Source organism: Crocuta crocuta, unplaced genomic scaffold, assembly GCF_008692635.1.
Source record: "Crocuta crocuta isolate KB4526 unplaced genomic scaffold, BGI_CrCroc_1.0 scaffold149, whole genome shotgun sequence".
In the NCBI taxonomy this organism is placed as follows: Eukaryota; Metazoa; Chordata; class Mammalia; order Carnivora; family Hyaenidae; genus Crocuta; species Crocuta crocuta.
The window spans coordinates 6,611,472-6,630,523 of NW_027551561.1; the positions used below are offsets into that span (position 1 = coordinate 6,611,472).

At 42.8% G+C, this 19,052-nt stretch overlaps 1 protein-coding gene across 1 annotated transcript in view; it reads right to left on the reverse strand.

Annotated features, from left to right (window-relative positions):
• UTP6 (UTP6 small subunit processome component) overlaps window positions 1-1,547 on the reverse strand; it is a 32,892-nt gene extending 31,345 nt beyond the window's left edge. The window contains exon 1 of the mRNA XM_077749618.1: window positions 1,331-1,547. Coding sequence (XP_077605744.1) covers window positions 1,331-1,422 — 92 coding nt within the window. The 5' untranslated portion in view covers window positions 1,423-1,547. The remainder of the gene's footprint in view (window positions 1-1,330) is intronic.
• Between the last annotated feature and the right edge of the window lie 17,505 nt (window positions 1,548-19,052).

A 19,052-nucleotide genomic window follows, 5' to 3' on the forward strand; every position in this document is an offset into this window, starting at 1 on the left:
GGGGGGTTAGAGAGGAGACAGAACTGGAAGCAGGCTCCAGGCCACAAGCCGTGAAATCATGACCTGAGCGGAAGTCGAATGCTCAACCAACTAAGCCACCCAGGTGCCCCATTATTTTAAAATTTTCATTAAAACCATCTTAGTCAACTGCCAGGACCATTGACATTCCCACCAGTAAAGCAAATAACGTTAAGTACTTTACATTATTTGTATGTGAGATTAGTAAAGGTTTCTTTTCCTCCAAATTCAGGTCTCTTAGGTTTCAACAATAACCAAGTACCTTCCATAAATTCCTTCTGAGTTTTCAAGACTCAGATTAAAAAAAAACAAAAACAAAAACAACCCTGGTCCTCCGTACTGTGTCTACCTAGAAAGGTTTATTAACACTACAAAAGACTCCTGGGAAACGATTCACTATTTACCTAAAGAGAGAACACAACGTGTAGTATCAGAAGAATTTAATGCAAGATGTGCAAGGCCAATTACTGCCTCTAGTTGGTGGGAATAGTAACACGGACTTAACACTATGAGTCCACACTGCTGAACACCTGGGTGGCTCAGTGGGTTAAACGCTGGACTCCCGATTTTGGCTCAGGTCATAACCCCACGTTGTTAGGTTAGAGCCTGGCATTGGGCTCTGCACTGACACCACGGAGCCCCCTGGGATCCTCTTCCCCCTCTCTCTACCCCTCCTCCCCCTACCGTCTCTCAAAAACAAACATTTTTAAAAAATACTTTTTGAGGGGCGCTTGGGTGGCTTAGTCGGTTAAGCGTCCGACTTTCGCTTGGGTCATGATCTCGCGGTTCGTGGGTTNAAAATATATTAAACTTGATTCTAACAAATTACGAAAAGCCAACCTCGCGCCAGACGCCGTTGGCTAAGCCCCGGGGTGGAATACCAACCAGACTGAATTACACGGCCCCCGTCTTCGAGGCTTATTCGAAAGACGTATCGACGCCGGGCTCCCACCGCTGTTTGCACTCTTAGCACAACTAGCTAATCGTACGCGAAATGGTGGTCTCCCCCTCCCCCACCCCCCCGCACACACAAGGCTGGTAGCTCCCGACGGGCGGGGATCCTGGTTTTGTCCCCTTTAACGCCCCAAGACCTGGCTCCCCTAAGAAGGGCCAGATGCTTGGTGGGGGAGGGAACCCACCGTGCGACGAATGAGAAATTCTGGGCAGCAACAGAACCTAAAAACGGGCTTCGGCCACGTTAGAAAAACGAAATGCAATTACGTGCCCCGGCAACCCTCCCCCACCCCGCTTCTCCCCTCCCCTCCCCTCAGTGCGTCGCGGCTCTTCTCCCCCTTCCTCAGCTTTTTCTCACCTTATCTCCGACTGGTTGAACAATCCAACACGCTCCAGCTGTTCCAATTCGGGAAGTCGATCTTCTACGCGTTCCTGAATTATCTCCGCCATGACGGCACAACGCCACAGCCCACCCGGCGAGCCTCTCAACCGCCGACGCGTGCACCAAGCGACCACCTCCGCCTCCCGACACCTGGCTCGGAGCGCTCGCACGTGCTGACGCAACGTGAGCCCTAAGGTCCCGCCTTTTCCGCTTCCGCCGCCGCTGCCATTGGAGACCGCCCCCCGGCTCTGGAGGCGGCTGTCACGTTTCCGAGGCGGACTGTGGGGTTTCCGCGGAGCACCCCTCCGGCGCTGAAGGACTCACGTGGACTGGATGGAGGGGCGGGGCCGGTGTGGGGGCGGGGCTGGGTNGGGGTTACCTGAAAAGCGTGAAACTCGTTTCTAAGGAATATTGTCTCCTTTTATTCCGCAGCGGTCCTTTGTCTTCGCTTTACAAAAGTAAACATTTCAAAACATCAGTAATCAAAATCGTACGGGGGACGCTGAAACTGATCAGATAGCCTTAACACTAGGGCTTTGCTTTCTGCCAGACTTAGTAAGCCAGTGTCATAAAACACCGGTTTTTCACGATTAGAGATTTAGCCAATTAGAGATTCTAATTGGCTGATTGATTTTAAAATAGGAAGACCTCTTCATTATTTAAATAATTATTATGCCTTTGTAGACAAGGTCTTTTCAAAACACATGGCCCTGCTGGGTATCAGAAAGTATTTTTTTTTTTTTTTTAGAAGAGGGGAGCTTGGTATTGAAAAGTTTGGGAGTTAAAGAAATAAATCAATAAGGTGTAGACCCTCCTTAAACCATTGCCAGAGCAAGTTTGCATTTCTAAGGGAACCATCAGACAACTTGACTTGGAAGTGACATTCTTGGTATAATTACTAAACCTAAAATAATAACTACATGGCTCGGTTCTTTTTAAGTTCTGGAAGACGGTAAAAAAAAAAAAAACAGGAGTTCTTGCTAGACCTGTTTATTTCAACATTTGCATTAGCACCTTGTGATTTATGAAAGGGGAATAAGCTTAGCAATTAACCATATTCCACCTCTGTGTCTTTCTTTTTTTTTTTCCTCTTTCACATTTTACACGACGGGTCTCAAGAATTGAGGCAAAGGTTGGCTTCAGCTTCATTCCTTGATCACTCAGCATTAAGACATGAGAGAGGGGAGGAAACTCAGGGATGTAAAATAAATATGAAATTTCCTTGTAATAGAAAAATCCCCAGCCTGTGTAAAGAGTAAGAGTAGGAATGTCACTAGATAGTAAGCTCCAGATGGATAGGGAATATTTGCTGTGTTCACTAGATATCTAGGAACTTACAACAGTGCCTGGAAAATAATAAGCATTCAATTAAAAAATTCATGACAGAATAACAAAAGGCATTTGCTAAATTTATTTAGGACCAAGGGGCTCAGCCAGCTGAGAGATTTTAACCTTTCATTTCAAGGTAAATTTGGGGAAAGATACCTATGATTTTTAAATCAACTCAACTATACTCTCCTTACTTATTTTCAGATTTAGCACCTATGTTTATCTTGCTCTTAGAATTATTATAACAATGAGCCCGGTGGCTCAGTCGGTTAAGCTCAGGTCATGATCTCATGGTTCCTGAGTTTGAGCTCTGTGTCGGGCTCTGTGCTGACAGCTAGCTCAGAGCCCGGAGCCTGCTTCGGCTTCTGTGTCTCCCTCTCTCTAACCCTCCTCTACTCAAGCTGTCTCTCTCTCAGAAATAAATAAAAAACATTAAAAAATTTTTTAAAGAAAAAAGAATTATAACAATAATGGCAAAGCCTTCTTTTGTTTCCTCTATATTTCAATATAATAACTATCTTATCTAGTGCTTCTATGTACCCAATTACTATGTGCACTGTTCGAAATTCCTTATGTATTATTTCACTTACTCTGATCACAAGTATGTTAAAATATCAACTCAAGGAGCTCTTGAAGAGATGAAAGAAAGAAAAGAAAGGGAGAAAGAAAAAACCACATGCTAGAGAAAACCCAGTACAGCAGAAAAAAAAAATGTGTTTGAATAATGCCCATTGAGTCTCAGAATCCTTAGTTGAGCACACCTTCTAGTTAAGGAACCCTAGGGCCAGAGAAAAAGTGCTCGAGTCTCGAGCCCTATGGTGCACCTCAGAAAACTTGACATTTCTTTTAGTCTTTCATTTGATCTTTAAAACTCACTGTGGTGGCACAAAAACAGACACTCAGATCAATGGAACAGACTAGAGAACCCAGAAATGGACCCACAAATATATGGCCAACTAAGCTTTGACAAAGCAGGAAAGAATATCCAATGGAATAAAGACAATCTCTTCAGCAAGGGGTGCTGGGAAAACTGGACAGCAACATGCAGAAAACTGAATCTGGACCACTTTCTTATGCCATACACAAAAATAAACTCAAAATGGATGAAAGACCTAAACGTAAGACAAGAAGCCATCAAAATTCTCGAGGAGAAAGCAGGCAAAAACCTCTTTGACCTCAGCCACAGCAACTTCTTACTCACTACATCTCCTGAGGCAACAGACACAAAAGCAAAAATGAACTATTGGGACCTCATCAAGATAAAAAGCTTCTGCACAGAGAAGGAAACAATCAGCAAAACTAAAAGATAACCAATGGAGGGGCGTCTGGGTGGCTTAGTCGGTTAAGCGTCCGACTTTTGCTTAGGTCATGATCTCACGNAGATAAACAATGGAATGGGAGAAGATATTTGCAAACAACATATCAGATAAAGGTTTAGTATCCAAAATCAATAAAGAATTCATCAAACTCAACACCCCAAAAAACAAATAATCCAGTGAGGAAATGGGCAAACACATGAATAGACACTTCCCTAAAGAAGACATCCAGATGGCCAACCAACACATGAAAAAACGCTCAACATCACTTATCATCAGGGAAATACAAATCAAAACCACACTAAGATACCGCTTCACACCTGTCAGAATGGCTAACATTAACAACTCAGGCAACAACAGATGTTGGTGAGGATGCAGAGAAAGAGGATCTCTTTTGCACTGCTGGTGGGAATGCACACTGGTGCAGCCACTCTGGAAAATAGTATGGAGTTTCCCTAAAAAATTAAAAATAGAAGTACCCTATGACCCAGCAATTCCACTACTAGGTATTTATCCAAGGGATACAAGTATGCTGTTTTGAAGGGGCACATGCACCTCAATGTGTATAGCAGCACTATCAACAACAGCCAACGTATGGAGAGAGCCCAAATGTCCATGGATGAATGAATGGATAAAGATGTGGTATATAATGTATATATATGTGTATATGTATGTACATATACACATATGTATACACATACACAATCAAGTATTATTCTTCAATCAAAAAGAATGAAATCTTGCCATTTGCGACTACATGGATAGAACTAGAGGGTATTATGCTAATCAAAATTAGTTAAAGACAAATATCATATGACTTCACTCATATGAGGACTTTTTTTAAAGACTTTTTAAAAAATGTTTTATTTATTTTTTAGAGACAGAGAGATAGGATGAACAGGGGAGGGTCAGAGAGAGAGGGAGACACAGAATCTGAAACAGGCTCCAGGCTCTGAGCTGGCTGTCAGCACAAAGCACGACGCAGGCTCGAACCCACGAACCATGAGGTCATGACCTGAGCTGAAGTCAGATGCTTAACCAACTGAGCCACCCAGGCGCCCCAATGAGGACTTTAAGATACAAAACAGATGACCATAAGGGAAGGGAAGCAAAAATAATATAAAAACAGGGAGGGGGACAAAAACATGAGACTTACACATGGAGAACAGAGGGTTACTGCAGGGGTTTGGCGGGGGGAGGGGCTAAACGGGTAAGGGGCATTAAGGAATTTACTCCTGAAGTCATTGTTGCACTATATACTAACTTGAATGTAAATTTTAAAAATTTAAAAAAACTCACCATGGATGTCAGATTGGTTAACAGGCACTAGTGGGAGGGGGCACAGGTGAGTCCTCTGAGTGTTGGAAGTGTTCTATACCTGGCTGATCTGGGTTGTCACTGTACATATGCGTGGATATGTGCATATGTAGAAATCTATCTATTGAGATATACACTTAAGATTTGTGCACTTTATGAAACTTACACTGTAAAAGAAAATATTAATGACCAGACCCTCTCTTGGAGGATATCATTCCCTTCAGAAGCTTCCATTATCAGGGGCACCTGGGTGGCTTAGTCGGTTAAGCGTCCGACTTTCCCTTAGGTCATTATCTCACGGTTCGTGGGTTCGAGCCCCGCGTCGGGCTCTGTGCTGACTGCCAGCTCAGAGCCTGGAGCCTGTTTCAGAGTCTGTCACTCCCTCTCTCTCTGACCCTCCCCTGCTCATGCTGTCTCTCTCTCTCTCCTAGAAATAAATAAAACATTTAAAAAAAATTTTTTAAAGAAGCTTCCATTAACATTTGTATATATGTGGTAAGGTCGAAATATTGAAACACAAATGATCAAAGCCCTCTCCCTCTGCAAAAGAGTTCATACAAATTTTACATTCTAGCCCACAGTATATTCTTTAATGTTTTTGTTTACAATTTCTTTTTTTAAAGATTTTCTTTTTTTAAGTAATCTCCACACCCAATGTGGGGCTTGAACTCATAACCCTGAGATCAAGAGCCACATGCTCTATCAACCAAGGCAGCCAGGCTCCCCTAGTATTTGTTGTAATATAAACTTACATGATTTTTTTTCCAGATTGTCATGTAAGATTAATTTCAGAAAGGTGAACACTGCTGATCTCATGTTGGAGAAACACGTGGCCCCATTGCAGTGCTTATGAGCCAGTTTGGAAAATAGAGAAGAGGGGATCTCACTTAGGGTCCCAAGACAATCTCTTAAGGACTCTGACAGATCTAGCCAGATGTTTGCAAATCAAGTTAAAACATCTATTCTCGTCCCCAAAGTACTTATGCGTAAACTTCAAAATAAACTAGAACTGTTCCTTAGAATATCCGTTTCTTAGAATATTCGTGAAGATTAAGTTCATGGACAGCTCAGTGACTAAAAACAAGAAAGAAACTCTGTTTTTCCATTATTATTATTAATGTTATTATTAGTATTATTAGGTCAAGAGAGTTACCTAATTTCAGTGATAATGAGAGGTGTGACACCTGGAATCCCATCTCCCTACCTTGTGCCAAGTCCCCTCCCTGCTTCTCCCACACAGAGCTCTGGTAGACTTCAAAGTCAAGCAGAAGCGACAGACACAGACCCGTCTTTGATGCCTAAGAACATCGGAGCCCTCAATTTCATGTGAATGCAAAGCATCTGTACTTTTCAAACCTTTCATGTTATCTCACATTGTTAACAACAAAAGCTGAAAAGTTTGAGGTGACACACATTACACACATTAAAATATTTGGAACCAGGAACTTTTCATTTCTTTTTCTATTATATATAGCTTCTTTTACTTTGCAAACCACGCTGGATAGTAAATTACTTCTGGCACGCAGCCTTGTCAGCTTGCCAAATTCCAACTGAAGCAAGTTTTTACAGCCGGGCTAATAAGCCCTGAAAATTAGGAGGTAAGTATAATGGAAATAATGACATAGTCTTTAACTGCAGGAGCATAGAATGACAACGTGAGATTCTAATAGAGTCCACTTTTAAAAGTTTTTTTTTATTCTAATGAAATCTTTTTTTTTTTATTTTAGGTTACTCTAGTTCAAAACACATGTAAATGGAAAGAGTTTCTTTTAATTGGTGAAAAGCATTTTTGTGGTTTTTTTCTTGTGGCTTAGTTATTGCTTTTTGCAAACTTGAGAAAAAAAAGAAAAACAAAAAGAAAACCAAGAATATGGTAGTTTGGGGATAGCAACGTACCATTAAAACAAACTGACATCTTGAAAAAACATGTTCTGAAATGATTGGCTTCCAGGATGGGGCTTGGCGATTGTGTATGAGTACATTTCATCAAAGCCAGAGCTGATTAGGTATGTCAACTTTTTTTCAGTTTGCCCCCACTCCAGATAGAAACACTCTCTGCTGAAGTAATGTTCAGGTCTTTGTTGTACAAAGCTTCAAAATATTGAAAGTGAATATACATTTAATTTTTATCGCTGAAAGAAACAGGTAGTATCTGCTCTGAAGTAAATATCCATTTCTCTAAATTTAATTCTTACATCCATTTTTACTCACAATTTACAAGTCGATGAGGAAATTTTTTTACTCTTCTCATTTTGCCCTCCAATTAGACCTGAACTGATTAGCCTCAGCACCACATGATCAGTCCCAAATTGGTCAAGCAAAGAAGAGGTTTAGAGTTCTGTGTGTGTGTGTGTGTGTGTGTGTGTGTGTGTGTGTGTAACTATACTAAAATAAAATGGCCTTGCTCCAGAAATGCCAGCTTTCATAGTTCCTCATACCATGCATGCTATTTTATACTTCTTTTAACACACACTATTCCCTACGCCTAGAATGTCTTCTGTCCTAGTACCCATTTAGTCCACACAAAAAAAAAAGGCCTGCCTGCCCTTAACACCTTACCATCCCATCATCGCCACCAATTTGTGTACTTATATACACTTCTGTAAAGAGCTCAGTCTCTGAATCCTTTCCACCTTCCTCATTAATTCTCTAGGTGATCTTTTCCAGGGCCATAGCATTAAATGTCATTTACAGTACTGTCCAATAGAATTTCTGTGATGGTGGAAATATTCTATATCTTCACTGTCCAGTACACTAGCCATGAGCCTCATGTAGCTATCGAGTACTTGAAATCTGGCTAGAGCAATAGAGAAACTGAATTTTTTATTTCATTTAACTAATTTACATTTAAATTGCCACAGGTAGCTAGTGCCTGACACACTGGACAGCCAATTTTTAAAAAAATGTTTTAATGCTTATTTATTTTTGAGGGAGAGAGAGAGAGACAGGCAGAGAGAGAGGGAGACACAGAATCTGAAGCAGTCTCCAGGCTCTGAGCTGTCAGCACAGAACCTAACTCAGGGCTCAAACCCACAAATCGTGAGATCATGACCTGAGCTAAAGTCGGTCACTTAACCAACTGAGCCATCCAGGCACCCTGAACAGCCAATTTTGTAGTGCCAATCTGTAACTGCCCCCCGAACTCCAGACTCATGCCAGTATATGCAGCTGTCTCCTCAGCATCTCTACTTGGAGGTCTTACAGGCATTTGAAAATTAGTACATGTAAAACCAAGCTGTTGATGCTCTCCCTCCAAACCTGCTCTTGCTATTATCTTCTCCATGTTGGTTAATGGCAATTCCATTCTTCCAGTTTTTCAGGCCAAAACCTGGGAGTTGTCCCTGACTCCACATCTAATTTGTCAGCAATCCTCTCTGTTCTACAAAAGAGTCAGACTATGCCTTCTCCTCATCATTGCTACTGCTGTCGTCCTTGCACAAACTCCTGTTATTTTTCACCTGTATTATTGCTATAGCCTCCAACTGGTCTCCCTGCTCGGTGCAGAACCCGATATGGGGCTCGATCCCACACCCCTCAGATCATGACCTGAATCGAAATCAAGAGTCAGGTGCTCAAACGACTGAGTCACCCAGGTACCGCTCGAGTCTACTCTTAACAGCAACCAAAGTTAACATCTAAGTCAGACCACATCACTTTGCTCATGGCCCTGCAGTGGCTTCTGGACTCAGCGTGAAAACCAAAATCCTTTCACTTGCCTACAAAGTCCCATATGGTCTGGTGCGATGCCCCTCCCTTTCCTCTCTGACCTTATTTCTCACTCCAGATACATTGGCCTCCTTCGTAACCCTTCAGCATGGCAGTGGCCGGGCCTTTGCTCTGGCCAGAATTCTCTCTGTCTGGAATCCGCTTCCCCGGATAAATTCATGGCTCACTTCCTCACCTCCTTCAGATCTTTCTCAAATGTCACTCTCTCCAGGACGCCATTCATACTCAAAGTTGCACTTCCCATCCTCAAGCAACCCTTATTCTAGTGCTTTTTTCCCCTCCACATCACTGATCACTGTCTACAATATAATAGTGTTTATTATTTGTCTCTCTTCACACATGCACTGAAACATAAATTCCAAGGAGCTGAAATTGTTTGCTGCTGAATCTCCGGAGATAGGCATACAGTAAGTGCTCATTACCTATTTGTTGAATAAATGAATGAATAGTTGTATAGTTGCATTACTTAGTTTGTATTGCAACTTAGGTCTTTCTATGCCTACCCATTCATAATTTCATGCCTTCTACTTCCATAGGAGAGAGAACTAGTATTTTACTTATGTTTGAAGTCCCTAGAACCTAGCGATGGAAAACACTAGGTACTCAATAAACATTCACTAAAAAGAAACAATGCTACCTGACGCGTAACACCTGTTATAAAAGTCACTCATGGTGTTTAATATGCCCAGAACCCTTCCTAAAGGAAACCTATCGACCCATAGCTATTTTGTTTTTCTTACTACCTGACCCTGGACAATTTGCCACTACCGATCAGACCACAAGTAAGCTCCCAATTCAAAGACAACCAGTTTGTTGGCTGGCCAAAAACCTGGCATGGAAAGATGAACCGGGCTAACTTAACTCTCTTTGGACTCTGAACTAAGAGGAAAAAAGAGAATTACGTGATGTGAACATATGACTTCAAATCAAAGAGAATCCATGAGTCAGAGATAGAAGCTTGAGGAACTTGGCAAGGCAAAGTGGTAAGGAGGCAGAAACTATGAGTAAGTAGAAACTAGGAAATATGGAAAAAGGTACACAGAGGGAAGGGGGGAGGGGTGGGAACACAGTACCTAAGAGAAAATGGAGAGTCTCTGAATCCCATTAAATTTTTTTTTATGTCTTTATTTTGAGAGACAAAGACAGAAAGTGAGTGGGGGAGGGTCAAAGACAGAGGGAGACACAGAATTCAAAGCAGGCTCCAGGCTCTGAGCTGTCAGCACAGAGCCTGACGTGGGGCTCGAACCCACGGACTGTGAGATCATGACCTGAGCCGAAGTCGGACGCTTAACCAACTGAGCCACCCAGGTGCCCCTGAATCCCATTAATAAAAACAACTTGGAGGGACAAACTCATGCAATTGAGGTCCCATTTTGAAATGTTTTGAATACAGTTCTCTTGAAGCTCCTTCCTGCTCTGCATCAACTTACAATAACACCCAATTGCTTAGGGGGCCTTCAAAAATTGTCTCTATTCTTCACAACCCTCAACCTTGACTAGATATCATTCTTGGTTCATACAGTTGCTGTCACATGTAAAAGAGTGAGGATATTTTCTACCAAATGATAGATTTGACCTGTTCTTCAAAGCCTTGGGCAACTGGCCCTTGGAAATTTGAGCACTTTTTAAAAAGCATGGTGGTTGGGGGGCACCTGGGTGGCTTAGTCGGTTAAACGTCCGACTTTTGCTTAGGTCATGATCTCACGGTTCGTGGGTTCGAGCCCCGCGTCGGGCTCTGTGCTGACTGCCAGCTCAGAGCCTGGAGCCTGTTTCAGTCTGTGACTCCCTCTCTCTCCGACCCTCCCCTGCTCACCCTGCTGTCTCTCTCTCTCTCCTAGAAATAAATAAAAAATATTAATAAAAAAACAGCACGGTGGTTGGGGGGTGGGGGTAGGGGGGATGTTCTCTTTGGAGCCCTTTGGTTTCCCTTAAAGTCACACTCAATTGGAAAGCTAGAATCCACTTACAGTGTGAGCGGCCCTTGCTTTAAACAAATTTGTAATTCTGGATTTACGGCGATAGGTTATTATTTGGTCACTTTTCACAATCTTTTACTTATTGGTTTATTACAAAAGTAATACACTGTTGGGAATTCAAATGCTGCATTCTTTTAAAAAGTAAGGATTTAGGGACCAAAAGAGAGTCACAAACCTGGTCCCCCCCCTCCACGTTTCAATGAATACTATTGGTGACAGTAAGCACAAAGCACCTAAGGAAAAAGGGCTTTCTGCCTCAAAGACTTGGTCAAATCTTTTTCTTTTTCCTTCTCCATTAGTAGCCCTCCCCTGTGGGTCCACACAGCTGTCACTACCGCAGAGAAAGCCGGCTATTTCAAAATGCAGTCCTTACTCTGCTCCCAGAGGCAGTGGGGCATAACGGTTAAGACCACAAGCTTTATTTTGAGTACATTTTGGCAAGTCCTACCAACATTTTATTTTCTTTTCCTTTTTATTTATTTCTGAGAGAGAAAGAGAGACAGCGTGAGCAGGAGAGGGTCGGAGAGAGAGGGAGACACAGAATCTGAAGCAGGCTCCAGGCTCTGAGCTGGCTGTCAGACAGCACAGAGCCGAATGCGGGGCTCAAATCACTAACCATGAGATCAAGACCTCAGCCGAAGTCAGACGCTTAACCAACTGAGTCACCCAGGCGCCCCCCTACCAACATTTTCAACATACATGTCTTAAGGCTCAGCCATTCTGACATCTACAAATCTATCCTACAGAAGTACTAACAAAAGTGCACAAACAAAAGCATAAGGAGGGTAATTGAAGCAGTGTTTCTTTTTTTTTAAATGTTTTTTTTTTATTTATTTCTAGGAGAGAGAGAGAGAGACAGCGTGAGCAGGGGAGGGTCAGAGAGAGAGGGAGTCACAGACTGAAACAGGCTCCAGGCTCTGAGCTGGCAGTCAGCAAAGAGCCCGACGCGGGGCTCGAACCCACGAACCGCGAGATCATGACCTAAGCGAAAGTCGGACGCTTAACCGACTAAGCCACCCAGGCGCCCCTTGAAGCAGTGTTTCTAACAGCAAAACATTGGAAAGACCATCAACTGTCTATCAGGCAAGTGGTTAAATAGAGTACATCTATACACAGGTATACCAAGTAACTATTAGAATGAGGAGCCTGTGAAATAATGCATTATCCATCGTTAAATCTAAAAGAAGCAAGTTGAGGAACGGTAGTTATTGTACAATCCATTTAAAATGTGTGTATAAATGTGTTATGAGCCACACACACAAAAAAAAGTTTGGAGGCTTGCCCACCAAACCATTCACAGATTGGTTACCTCTGAGAAGGGGAACGGGAAATGGATACCTTGGTATATTATTGAGTAATATGACAAAGGCATGTTATTTTTGTACTTTCTATTTAAATAATTTTAATGGAAAAGAAAAATGAAAGAGACTTCAGAATTAAAATTCTGTGAGATGGTCTCTCTTTGTGGGTTTGAGCCCTGTGTCAGGCTTTGTGCTGATAGCCAGCTCAGAGCCTGGAGCCTGCTTCGGCTTCTGTGTCTCCCTCTGTCTCTGACCCTCCCCTGCTCATGCTGTCTCTCTCTTTCTCAGAAATAAATAAAAACATTTAAAAAAATTTTTTTAAAGATTTAAAATTCTGTGTCAAACCCTAGCTCCGTCATGTTTTTAGAGTTACTTGGGATATTAAAAATGAAAATTTGTTTTTTTTATTTTCATTTTAGTTTCAGAGGTAGAATTTACAGATTTATCACTTGAGCATAATACCCGGTGCTCATTACAACAAGTGCCCTCCTCGATGCCCATCACCAATTTACCCCATCCCCTCACCCACCTCCCCTCCACCAACCCTCAGTTCATTCTCTACAGGTATTAGTCTCTTAGAGTTTGCTTCCCTCTGTTTTTTTTTTTTTTTNGGAGACACAGAAGCCGAAGCAGGCTCCAGGCTCTGAGCTAGCTGTCAGCACAGAGCCTGACGTGGGGCTCGAATCCACGGACTGTGAGATCATGACCTGAGCCGAAGTCGGCCACTTAACCGACTAAGCCACCCAGGCGCCCCAACATTATCGTTTTTAAACACCAGGGAAGATTCTGCCTTAAGGGACTTTTGATCTAAAGAACACTTTTTGTAAAGTGAGTAATTTCACTCCCTAACGTATCTGTTTGCTAATAAAATACCCCTAATAAATAGGGCACATTCTGTCTCTTTCGCAAATCCTCCCCTTTCTCCCCATCTCACCCCAAGCCTCCACAACCTGGGAGCTGTCCAGGTACAAATTAACATTTAAAAAGACCTCAAGTTGTTCACACAAGCAGCTCTATTATTGCTCTCTCCTTTACAGCCTTGGTCTACTCAAAAACCCACATTCAAATTGGATCACATCCACTCCAGCCCTTCAGCACTCAGGTATTGTGGGCGAGGGGCCGCTTTTGGCTACAAACTCCTTTATTCATTCTAAAATAACTTCATTCATAAGGTTCATTGAACAACTAGTTTGTACCCATCACAGGCTCTGACCAAACACGTTTGCCTACCTTGTCACTAATCCTCAGAACAACTCTGTTAGGCCGGTCGAGTTTCATTTAACAGAAGGGCAAACCAGGGGTCCAGAGGTGAAGTGACTTGCCCAAGATCACACAGCTAGTGAGAGGGGGAGCCTCCTGGGAAATCTAGGCTTGGAGGTTACTGAAGGTCACTAACGGTTCTTTTCCTCCTCCTCCCCCCCACCCCCCCCCCCGCTTTTTAGTTAGCTAGTTTTAAAATAAAAATAGTTCTCTAAAACTTGTAAAGAAAAACAGGATTCCCCTACTCCACTTGTCCCCTCCCTTCTGTTAGAACTCTCCAGTGCAACCATTTGGAACTTTTTAAGCTAGGGCCACTGGTTTACCGTCCCGTATTTCCAAACGGATGACCGGTGCGTTGTGCAGATTTAACAGTGTAACCAAAACCCCACTCTAGCGTCCACTCCCTCGGTCCCTTTCGACTTCACCGGGTCACCGTCCCTGCTCAGGTTGAAAACTGGGTAGGGTCCCCTCTCTTCGCTCACTCGGAGTCTCCAGCACGACCGCTGCGGTAACTAGCCTGGCCGGGGCTGAGAAACCACCCTCCCCCGGCCCGGCGGGGCCTCGGTTCCCCGCCCTCCTTCCAGACCCTTCTCTGGCTGCGCGTCGGGAGTGGCGATCAGGGTCTGAGAGCGAGGACAGGGCGATGGCGAGAGCCAGGATCAGGAGGCAAGGGTCAGAGTCAAGAGACACGGGGTTGGGATCGCGGGACCAGGGCCGTGTCGTACGCAAGAGTCGGAGTCCTGGGGTGACAGCTGGGTTGGGGGGCAAATGTCGGGGAGCGAAGGCCAGGGTTGGGGCGTGAGGGAGGAGGGTCTGAGGCGAGGGCTCGGGTTGCAGGCAAGGGCTTGGGTGGCAGGGAGAAGGGCCAGGGTCGGGGTTGGGGGGCCCGGTTTGGGGGAGAGGGGTCAGGNGGGGCGGGGCCCACGCTCCCCGCAGCCCTGCTTCTCGGAAGCCGCTCCGCCAATCCCCGCCGGTGTTCCCCCTGACCCCGGTTTAAGTCCTTGATCAGGCTGAGGGGGTCCCGGACTTGAGCAGTTTCAAAGAAATTTCCTTTGTTTGGGGGGTGGCGGTAGTGTCTGTTGCGACCAAGTGTGATATACTTTTACTGGTCATTCGTCAACCGTCCCCTCCCCTACGCGCACGCATCTTCGTCCATCGTCCCCGAACCGTCCTCGAGAATGTGGCTTACATCATTTTTAATGTACGTTAGTATGAATCTGAAAATACTTTGTACAGCGGGTCTGTGATTGTATCTTTCTCATCAGATTTTTTTCTTTTCCCCGCGGTTAATCGTGGTCTCCATTCTTTGTTAAGCTTTCTGTATATCTATCATTAATTTTTCCCCAGTGCTGTACCGTAACTGTAGATTTCCATTCATTCAAACTCTTCAGGTAATCCATCTCCTTTTGTTTGTGTGTGTCTGTTTGTTTGTTGTGTTTCTCCCCCCTTTGAACTATTCCTCGCGTTCGAATCTTGTGTTGCTCAGGAGGCCAACTGCACAGCTGTTGTCTTGGGATTTCCCTTCATCATCATCCCGGGAATTTTCCTTGCTTCATTTTGGGAGCCCTGTGTCCTTGGATTCCGAGTTTTGTTTTTCTCTGTCATTTGGTACAGCACATCCACCAAGAGTTTTCCGAGAAAGGGTGTCAAAGAGATCTTTTTTTTTTAAATCTTGCAAATCTGAATATACCTTTATTTGACCACCTCACTTGACTGATGTGACCCTTTGTTTGGGTATATAATTCTAGGTTGGAATTCATTTTTTCTTAGAACTGTGAATTGTCTTCTACTTTCCAATTTTACTGCTGACAATGCTAATGGAATTCTTACTTTTGCACATGACCCATGTACCTTTGTGTATTACCCTATTGTTATTACTATTTCTGGAAGCTTTGATTATCTTCTATCTTTGATGTTTTGAAAATACACAATGATATGCCTTGATATGCATATTTTCATTCATTGTGGTAGACACTCACGGACTCTTTTAATTTAGAAACTTTTGCCTTTTAGTTCTGGAAATTTTCTTGCGTTACTTTATTTTTCCTTCCCATTCCTCATGAGATCTCTCCCCTCTACACATCTATGCTCTATCCCACCCTATTGCCAACCATCTTTCCGGTTCTCACTTTCTCAATGTTTATTTTATTTTTGAGAGAGACACAGAACGCGAGTAGGGAAGGGGCAGAGAGAGAGAGGGAGACACAGAATCCAAAGCAGGCTCCAGGCTCTGAGCAGTCAGCACAGAGCCAGACTGTGCTGGCTCAAACCCAACGAGCCGAATTCCAGTGCTTAACTGACTGAGCCACCCAGGTGCCCCTGTTCTCGCTTTCACAAATTCCTGTTATTTGTATCCTGGAATCTGTAAAGAATTCTAATCCTCTCGTCCTTTTTCTTCCACTTTTCCTTGCTCTTTTTTTCTTGTCTGCAGATTTCCTCAACTCTGTTTTCCAGACTTTCCATTTTCCATTTTGTCTCGTAAATAATGGTGTGCTAGTGTCTAATAACCAACTCTTCGAAGGGGAGGAAAAAACCTTGGTTGGTAGTGTTTGCCCTTTTCCATAGTGTAAGTATTTACACCATGGCTGATTTCAAGCTAAAAAATGACATCCCTGAATGCAGAATTAGAAGCAAGGCACAGTAGTGTTTTATTATGTTAATAGTTGCCGAATTGGAAGCGAGGCACGGTAGTATATTATTATATTAGTGTTTCTACCATATAGACACAATAGAAAAATAATCTCAAGAACATAGATAATAATATATGTAGGAAAGTAATTTGGAAGTGATGCGTTTTGAGTACTTATTACTTTGCTTTTAATATATTTAATTGTAGCCTTATATAGTTGAACTTTTAATCATGACTGTGTTTGACAAATGGCTTGCAAAATTCCTGAAAAATCAACCATTGGTTCTTCCAAGCTGGTATGAGCCAGTTCCTGCAAACTACTGCTTCAAAGTGGAAAATCATGGTCCCTAACATAATAAAATTAAATCAGAGTAATTTAAACACAGTTCTGATCATGGTACTCCCCGGAGTGTAACTCTTTGCTGTTTCTCTGCCTACTGAAAACCTCAACAGTTAAGCCTCAATTCACATTCCACCTTTCTTGTCTATTAAACAAATATTGATCTGCTATGAGCAAGGTCTTAAGCAAGAGAGTGAGGATGCAAGGATGAATAGTATACATTTCCATTCTTTGAGGTACTCCTAATGTAGGAGAGGAAAAACTTAAATACACACTATTGAATGTGATAAATGCCCTAAAACAACAACAACAACAACAACAAATGATATGCACAAGTACTATAGGAATGCCTAGCAAATGACTACTTCAGCCTAGGGGAATCTGCTGGAGAAAAACTCTGTCTTTTCTTGTCTTTTAGGTCTACCAGTGGGTTAGGATTTTTCATTGAGCATTATATCCTTGCTCATCACAAGCCCTGAAGATTAAAAAAAAAAAAAGTTCATTTTTAAGACTGCTAATCTCTTTTTTTTTTTTTTTTAAGTGAAAAGAAATCTCAGGGGGCGCCTGGGTGGCTTAGTCGGTTAAGCGTCCGACTTTCGCTTAGGTCGTGATCTCGCGGTTCGTGGGTTCGAGCCCCGCGTCGGGCTCTGTGCTGACTGCCAGCTCAGAGCCTGGAGCCTGTTTCACTCTGTGACTCCCTCTCTCTCTCTGACCCTCCCCTGCTCACGCTGTCTATCTCTCTCCTAGAAATAAATAAAATATTTAAAAAAAAAAAAAAGAAATCTCAGAACAAATTGCTGGTTTATTCAGTTAAGGGCAAAAATTTCAGAGCAAACTCACAAAAGATTTCTTTAAGCTATCAATGTATGGGAAAGGAAGAAATATTAAAGCATATCCTGCTAAGTTTGTGACGTATTTACGAATGTGAGTAGAAGAAATGTCATGGAAATAATGTGGAAAATAAATGGAAGTATTAGAGTTTACGGCAGTGGAAAAAATATACTTGAAAGATGTAATGAGCTACAGGCTTCCCAGAAATCATATATATATGTATGACTTCATAGGGCTGATAATCCTCAGAAGAGCACAAAGATTTTTCTTTTTCTTTTTTAGGCCTCTAGAACCTATTACATTTAGGAGTGTGTTTCAGAGCCAAGGAGTCATATGTTTAATCTCCAGTTATCTTCACAAATTGGACGCCTGGCCCCTGGTCACTAGTAAACTTAGTCTCCTTCAAAGTAGTTTCTTTACCATTCAGTTCACTTAGCACAGCACTCATTGGCTTTGTCCTACTTTTTACTTGTGCTTTCTCATTTGCTGCCAAAATTTCAAAATAAGTGATTTCTAGATCTGCAAACGTATACAAACAATTTACAGTTTCTGAGAATGTTTTAAATTTAAATCCAAGTTAGTTAGCAAGATTTTTCTGGCCCAAAATATTTTAGGCGATGATCCTATTCTAGAAGTGAGAATAAACGATCTAGTAGAATCTTTGAATTGTGTACGGGCACCTGGGTGGCTCAGTCGGTTGAACAGATACCTGACTTGGGCTGAGATCATGATTTTACAGTCTGTGAGTTCCAGCCCTGCAACAGGCTCTCTGCCATCAGCACAAAGCTTGCTTCAAATCCTCTGTCTCCCTCTCTCTCTGCCCCTCCCCCAGCTCATGCTCTCGTTCTCTCTCATTCTCAAAAATAAACATTAAAAAAACAGTCTTTGAGTTTTTTTAGGCCCAAAAAGTTGGAGTGACTTTTCTAAGGCTACATAGATGTTGGCTGAGCTAGGATTAGAGGAACTAGGTGTCCTGGTTCATACTTCAGTGTGTCTTTTCCTCAAAATACTTAAAATATTCACCTAGGGGCAAGCTCTGATGTCCACCAAGCAGTAGAGAAACAACTATCTGTCCATATGATCATTCCTTTGTTGAGTAGTTCATCCAACATTTGTTGCGTACCTGTTCAGTAAGAGGCTGTAGAGATGCACAGATGAATTAGACATTAGCTAACAGGGTAGACAAGCACATATGCACTATGGGTAATTTATTCTATCTGGGAATATTGGGGGATATATTCATGCCAGAGATGACATCTGAGTTAAAGTAATGAATGTGTAGAACTTGGGTGAGGGAATGGGGGAAGGCATCCCAAGCATATTGAGAAAGTACAGACATGTTCACGGAATAATCCTGAACCTAGTATGACCCAGAGCAGGCAGTATGGCCAGGAACAGAAAGAAATGAGTTAAGAGGGTGGGAAGATTCTGATTTGCAAGGCCTTTACCTAAGAAATTAAGGGTATTGATTAACTTTGCAAAAGGCTCTATCATGGTATTGTTTGAGTCAGGAATCAGTAGCATAGGCATTCAAAAAGTCTCCAACTACTTATTATATGCCTGATGTAGGGCTCCATCCCACAGCCCGGAGATCATGACCTCAGCCCAAATCAGGAGTGGACGCTTAACCAATTGAGCCACCCAGGCGCCCCTGCAAGGTAACTTCTGACGAG